The 7,912-nt window shown below is 24.6% G+C and overlaps 2 protein-coding genes across 2 annotated transcripts; one reads left to right on the forward strand and one right to left on the reverse strand.

Annotated features, from left to right (window-relative positions):
• Positions 1-2,294: 2,294 nt before the first annotated feature.
• Positions 2,295-5,382, forward strand: LOAG_08417 (hypothetical protein; the record flags this gene model as incomplete). The annotated part of the gene is made up of 4 exons (XM_003143949.1): positions 2,295-2,411; positions 2,623-2,733; positions 3,047-3,104; positions 5,258-5,382. The coding sequence occupies 4 exons, from the start codon at positions 2,295-2,297 to the stop codon at positions 5,380-5,382; spliced, it is 411 nt and encodes a 136-aa protein (XP_003143997.1).
• Positions 5,383-6,135: 753 nt separating this feature from the next.
• Positions 6,136-7,104, reverse strand: LOAG_08418 (hypothetical protein; the record flags this gene model as incomplete). Its single annotated transcript, XM_020447694.1, has 3 exons — positions 6,136-6,203; positions 6,409-6,454; positions 6,925-7,104. The coding sequence occupies 3 exons, from the start codon at positions 7,102-7,104 to the stop codon at positions 6,136-6,138; spliced, it is 294 nt and encodes a 97-aa protein (XP_020302104.1).
• Positions 7,105-7,912: the final 808 nt, after the last annotated feature.

Raw genomic sequence — 7,912 nt, forward strand, 5'->3', positions numbered from 1 at the left:
TGGATTAAGGAATAGAGGAATGAAACGTATGAATGCATTGAAGGATGATTGAGGATTGACGGAATACCAATTGATAAGATAAACTTTGAGATATGATCAAGAGAATGAATTGAATGGATAGATGAATGAATGAGTGAATGGATACAAGGATAGATGAAAGAATGGATGAATACAGGGAATGAACTTTTGGAGAAGTCAATTTACGCATGAGCAAATAATCTTTTAGGTATTACAAAAGTCCAATATTTGGTTTTTTTTTCTTTTTTTGTTCAGTATTTAAATGTCCTTCAATAGATTAGTACCATTAATTCAAATATTTTAAGAATGTTTAAAGTGTACTCAAAGTACATTTACCAAATCATTACATACTGTCTGATGCTATCAAATATAATCATCTTCCTTTTCCGTTACCTTTTTTTTTTTTTTTTTCGGTTTATTGCCAAATATTTCTCTTCTCAGATCTATTATAATCGATACAATTCTAATTTGACAACTTTAATATATTCATTCATACTATTCGATAGGCCAATTAACAAATGAATGAAATCAAAGACAATTTGCTGTTCGTCATTTTATAGGCCAATGTGTCATCCATCTGATACGATATACTTCATTCTATAAGCTAATATGTCACTCTATAGGCTAATATATCATTCATCTGATATCATCTATAGGCTAATGTATCATCCATCTAATACTGAATATTTTTGAAAGAATTCTTTTTACCACATTGTTATCACAATAAAATATGGAGTAAACAATGAAAAATGTTATAAAAGTATTATTTTATTAATCGGATTTGTTGTGATTGTATTGTATGATTGATAAAATTAAATAAATGATTGAGGAATATATGCAATGTGATCATTTGAAAATATCCAGAGAAAAAGAAGTGAAAAAAAAAATTTACAAAGCTTTCATCCGATGGAAAAACTAAAATTGTTGTATTACAGTATGAAAATAAAAAATTTAATGGATTTGTTTTAAAAATCCAATTGATATCTAAAACTCAAATCTTATGAGAAATAAAATAATTGGAAACTTAAAAGTATGACTAAAAGTTTTATCAAATTTTAGATTTCAAATATTTCCACCGAAAAAAAGTGATAAATGTACTTTCGATGTAATTTTATTGGTTCAACATAACAATCATTGTTACAGTCTCAACTTTTCTGCTTCTTCCTTTTTTTTTTTTAACAGTTTTGTTCTGTAAAGCTTTCAAAAGGAAGAAAATTTTGAAAAAATTAAAAATCAAACTTTTCCTCTTTGCTTACTCATTTATTACTTTCTAGGACTAAATTAATAGCATAACAGATAAGGGTATTACTGTTAATGATAGAGAAGAAAATTTCATATGTTTCTTAAATTATTCAACAAAAAAAAAAATAAATAAATAAATAAAACAAAATAGTCTGGTTGAAAAGTCACAACAAAACAAACATTCCATCTTGGGAACATTAAAAATTTTACAAGGAATCACATTTCCCTTCTTTCTTACACTATTTCAACCGAATTTGATCTTTATTCATTAATATATCATTCTATTAACTGTTAAAATGACATGTTAAAATTTACTTTTTTATTAATTTTCATTTTCCCCTCACTCTTTTTTTATTATCCCAGATAATTTTTTGAAAAAATTTCAAAATATCTCAAAGATTAATTTGATACAAAATAATTTTACATAGTAAAATACAAATGGTATTAGTGCTTATGTGCAAATGCAAAAATTTATTAATAATTAAGATATTATTATACATATTATACCGGATTGATTGTATCATTCCTATAAAAATATTATATTATTCGAGAGATTTTACATATTTTTAATCAATTACATATTGGATTATCTCATTTATATCAATTTTTTTTTTTTCTTCTTTCTTCTTTTCTTTTTCGATTTTTCATCCTATCTTTGATGATTGCTAGAATTTTAATGATCAATAGATTGGCTTGTTTAGAATTTGAATATTTCTTACTTATATAATAATTGAAAAATTTATCATCGATGATAAAATAGGTTATCATAGGATGATATCTATCATAGATATGTATCATATATCTATCATAAGTTATCATAGCTAGGTTGGTTTAATGTGAATGTTATGGTAGGAATGAAATTGTGAAGAATATCATCAGATGGGAGCAAAAAAAAAAGTTTAATATTAATGCTTAATTTATTAGTTAATTTAGTTTAATGTATTTTATGGAAAATAATGTGAAAATTTAAACTGAAACAGAAGAAATTGAAAGAGTAAAAGTATCGAAATGAAATTAAAGTTAGAAGCTGGAATATGTACTATCCAAGCTTCCGGATATTTTGGAACATCATTTTCTTACACTTATTTATGGTATTTATAATCAAGTATTATTCCACTTCAGAAACAACAGAAGTAGCTGCCAGTGTCAACGTATGCATTAATTATCCTAATTAATCCATAATTTTTGAACTGTATACAGATATTTTGAATGCATTATCACAAAATGATTATGATATAATATTATTTAGTATTAAAAAATTTTTCAATCAACACTAAATGCATTTTTGTTTCCTTTTGTTCATTTAAACTTTTTCACATTTATTTCTTTTATTATTTCTTATTTTACTCAATAACTTTTTAGACATTTAATACTTTTGATAAATTTGTTAATAAATATCACAAAACGGAACAAATTGTAACAATAAACCATTTTCGTATTTGTGGTAAAGCGCTAATATATGCATTGATTAAGGTGAATTTATAAAATTTGTTCACAATTTTTTCTTTCCTTTTTTTTTCTTTGTTAAAATATAAATTATCTTTAAGCATACTGATTGATTACTTATTATAATCGCTTAATTTTTTGCCTGATTTAAGTGAATTTTACTCATTTTATTTCAATTCTAAATTATTTGATGTCAAATTTTTGATGACATCCATCAAGCATACGCATAAAAAATTACTATAAATCCTAAACTTCAGAAGTTAATTTTCATGCATAAAGCAATTTTGATAATGATTAAATATTTGATCATTTGATATATGTAAATATGAATTCATTGCAGAAATGTACTCCAGCAAATGCCACCTATCCATGCTTTCAAAGTTCAGCCAATACAGTATGTAAGTGTGAAATGTGGAAATTAAATGTAAAATTGATTTCAAGAAGAAATGATCGGAGTAATTTCACCTTACCAACAATTCTTTTCCTTTTTTCTTTTTTTTTTTTGTCTAAAATTTCAACATTATTCAAAATATTAGAGAAGAGAAATTCTATTTTCTTATTTTCTGTCAACTTTTTGGAAATTTTCTTTTGACGATACTATTGTTTGCAAATAATTTTGAGAGAGAGGGAAAAAAAATGACAATGTATCAAAAATTGTTGTAACTAATTTTTATTCCAATAACAAAATGAAAGTCAATATTTACTAATACTGTACATTGCAAATATTGCTAGCAATCATTGGTACTTCAAATTCTCGAAAAGTTTGAATTTCTTTAAATTCCCTAAATTCTTACTCCAATTCACTTTAATGAACAATTGTTCTTGGTTTGTTACAGTAATTATTGTTTGGTTAATTAATTGAGTAATGAATTTGATGTGCATTAACTTATCAATATTTTGGCAAAGAAAATTAATTTCTTTGTGGAAAAAAAAAAAACCACAATAATCTTAATTCCATTAACCAAATGTTATTTTCATTTTCATTTTTTCTATTGTAGTAATCTTACGTATGATTAGCTTTTTTTTTTTCTTTTTTTTGTGAAATTATTTTTTGGATAAAATAATGATTTTAACATTCTTTTTGAAGAATTGTTAAAATCATTTCATTTTCTTATTTTGACTTAAAACGATCAGTTTAATTGGCAGTATTTTAAATCATCCAATTCATTTCTGAAAGATGACATTCCTGATGACATTTCAAATTGATATGATATTTATCGTTGTGATAAATGTTGGCGAGCATATGCAAAATGTCAAATATAATGATACACTTATTCACATTTTAAGTTTTACTGTTTCTGAGATTTCCTAACAATCATTAATGTTAATTGCTAGCATTTTTCTTTTTTTTTTTTTTTTTTTGTAGTGATTGATTTCCATTGAAGCAAAATAACTTCCAAATATCTCTTTTTGAGTGATAGATTTCATCCATTTTTTTTCTAGCATCAATTAAAATCGTCAAATTATCCTTCCACTAATTTGCATTCATATTATTTTAATAATATTTCAATGACGGGAAAGTTTTGTTTTTTTTAAATTTTTGTCTGAAGTTTGGCTTTACTTTCTTGCATACAGTTTTTGATTAAACAATTAAGCGATTACATTTTAAGATGTGAATAAGTGAATTTCTCAAGAAATAGTTTTTAATTTCGTCAATTTCACTAATTTGTTGTTAAATCGATAGGGAGTTGCCGTTGGGTATTAGATTGAAGCTTAACTGTTATGGCTTAAGGAAGTTAATTAATTACCTAACACAAGAAAGGCTTTTTTCATACTTGTTGGAAATCTTCCTTAATCGAATTTTTTTTTTTTGTTAAATCATTTGGTAGATTAGAATTAACTTAATTTAATCGTCATTAAATTTCTTAAAACATCTTTTTGGTCAGCAAATGGTAGCTTATGAGCCTTTTATAACAGATATTAATTGTTGGAATTTATATCACTATGATATTTTGGGAAGGGATAACATCAAATTATTATAACAATAAGTTTTGGAATTTACTCCGCCATCGAATGATTCATTCTTTTTAACCTGAAAGCATTTAATTCATTGGAAAATTACTAATTTTATTTCGGAAATTTCAATTAAGTTGCCGATTAATTTTGAAACAGATAAACAAAGATATGAAAAATTAATTCGTCTTATCAATGTTCTTATTTTCCTCAAATTTTGGGTTTGTTTTCTCTTTGCTATCTGTCATATGACTCCTTTTGAATATAAATGCATACTTCACATAAATTCCCAATGGTGTAAAATGAACATTTATTTAATTGATAAAATTATTTAAGGAAAATTCTCATAGCAATGTTAAATGGGATTGTAGAAAAATGGATTTTCATTGAAATTAAGAAATTACTAAGTTTCATCAAAGGGACAAAATGTCACTTTTGTGATAATCTCAAATATCAGTAAATTTTGGCAGTAACTTTAAAAAAATCAGAAAATCTGATGAAAATATCATTGTGATAATGAAATTTATAGCATGACAGTGAATAAAATTTGACGAATATTTATTTTATATTTTTTTAAATGTAAAATTATAAATTATAGATGCAGACAGGACATCAAATCGTAGCTATCGTCGAGGTGTTGCATCAGTTTGTTGCGACTACGGGAAATGCTCACAAGAATATTTGGCGACATTTTGTTGTGAAAGGTCAAATGCGACACGATGAATTATTATGTGCTAATATATTTTAAACTATCAATCACTATAATCGTCCACATGAATTATGTTAAAGAAATAAATAAATGCTTGATTTAATTTGATAAATTTGTATTATTTAGCAAAATTTGAATAAATTGCGGTAAAGTGCAATGATATCATTAATTGATAATACTGATATATTCAAAAAATGACGGATAATGAATTAACGATACAATTCGAAAAATTTCGCACTCATGCTGCACATTTCATTAGTTTCCAATAATTTGTGGCAAAAAAAAATTAATAATTTTGTTTTCAAAATAATTTTTTCCAATTTTGAAACACAAATTCAATCTCAATTTCAATTTCAATTTTTGATAATCTATTTATGCATGTTTTTGATAGATTCATGTCGTATCATTTTGTAAAAACGATTAATGATTGGTAGATTATCAATGAGAATTTAACTAGGTAAGGTAAAAATAGACCATCCACTTCTGGTACCATTATTTATCAGTTAAAAAAAAAATGTTGCAATATGACGATAAGAATGACAGCTTTAACAAACTGATAAATCGGATTAATTTACAGTTTTGAATGAATTCTGTAAAGCTAAGTCCATGGAAATTTTGGATAATAATTTATGATGCAAACTTTTACAAAGTTACTTCGTTTTCTTTTTTTTTTATTAAAAAATCTTGGATAAATTTATTGGTCAGTAAACAAAATGTTTGCTGATAAAGTATGTCAGAACAATTTTGATGTGTGTAGTTTCTTTTTCTTAGCCCCAAAAACGACTTGACATTGCAAGCCCAAACTTCTGACGGTCTGGTCGTCTATTTTGTTCATCTGAAATAAAATTATTTAAACAATTCAAAATTTTCTTTAAAACAAATTTACTGATTTATTTAGAATATGCTGTTGTGATGCTTACTATTCAAACGATAGAAATATCAGAAAGTTTTGCAAAGTACTAGAACCGAACTTTCCTATGTAACTTATTATGTTAAATATAAGGATTTAAATTTTAAAAGGAAATGAATTTTTTGCATACCGAAATTGATGCCACGAGACATTAAAGTTTGTTTACCCTCGTCAAACTGAAACGAAGAAAGACTTCAAATTTTTTAAAAGTTTCAAATTTTGTAAGCCAGCCCTTTTTTTTTAATTTTGCTATTACAAAACTTTCAAAGAACAGCTATTCGTTCTGCAAAATTAATCATTTTAAAATCTAAGAATTATAAAAACATGCAAATTTTAATTCAATCATCTAAGTTTCGTTTCTTTTTTGTCCCCTCACTTCTCCTGAAATAGCTAACAACAAGATTTAAAACATTTTCAACTTTGAAACAAATTCATAAATTCATTCGTAATACATGGCAGAGATTTTTCTAATAAATTTCAAATTTTTCTAAAACTGTAAAATTTATTTGAAATTTCTCTTGATTGCATTTTTGTTAATCTTTTCAGCTTTCCAATACGAAAAAAAGAAAAAAAAGTCGACAAAAAATTCAGAATAAATTTTAAAAAATTAATACTGAAATCAATACTGAAAAAAACTAACAACTACCATATCATCCTTGCGTTTTCCCCAAAATCTGCTTGATTTAATCAATTTGTTTCGTGCTTTATTCAATGATCGTTTTTGATTTAGCTGTTGCATTATTGGTATTTCTATAGGTTGCTCCTGAATCTTAACAAAACATAATAAATGATTAATCAAACAATAGATTTCTGTTTGAAATATCATAATTTCTAATTAATTTACTGTTGCCTGTCACATCTGGAAAATAAAATGATCAAAATCAATCAAATATACTGTATTTCAATGATATTTTTAAGAATTTTTTTTTTTAGTAATGTTGAAATTCAAAGTGTTTCGAGAAAGGTAACATGGAATGGATAAAAAAACTGAGCAAGGAATTAAGTTCAAGATCAGGCTAAAAAAAAAGAAAAATGATAGCATTTAGCATATTTAAATAAATGACAAGGTTGATTTGATATTTTAATGAAACAATAAATTTTTAGTAGAAATTAACCATGAATATCTATTTAATCACATATATATATATATATATATATATGTTTCAGGAATTTAAAAGCAAATTTAATCATTATCATATCATTCAAGCAATCACTTGGCTTTGTTATAGAATTTACAGTAATTAAATACTCATTCAGGCCTACAGTAATTAAAATCCTTGTTTTGTTTTTCTCAAAAATAAATGAGAAATTTTCTTTTTTTCTTTTTTTATAAAGAAATTTTCTTTCTTTCGTTCATTTCTTCATTTCCACTATTGAATCTTCAATATATATCTTCAACTCAATTTTGTATATTTTAAATGTTTTGAAATAAACGATATTCCCCTTCTTTGAAAAAAAAAAAAAACAATTAAAACAAAAAAAAAAATTTCTGGTAATTTAACTCGCTTAATCTATCTATTCTGGTATATTTTAAATACGAAAGAAATAAAAAAATAACGTTGTGAAATAATTTAAGAATCATTAAAAGTTAGAGATTAAAATAAAACCTTTTAATTTTAATTATAAATCATTTT

The sequence above is a fragment of the Loa loa genome (genome assembly GCF_000183805.2).
Source record: "Loa loa unplaced genomic scaffold supercont3.790, whole genome shotgun sequence".
Taxonomy (NCBI): Eukaryota; Metazoa; Nematoda; class Chromadorea; order Rhabditida; family Onchocercidae; genus Loa; species Loa loa.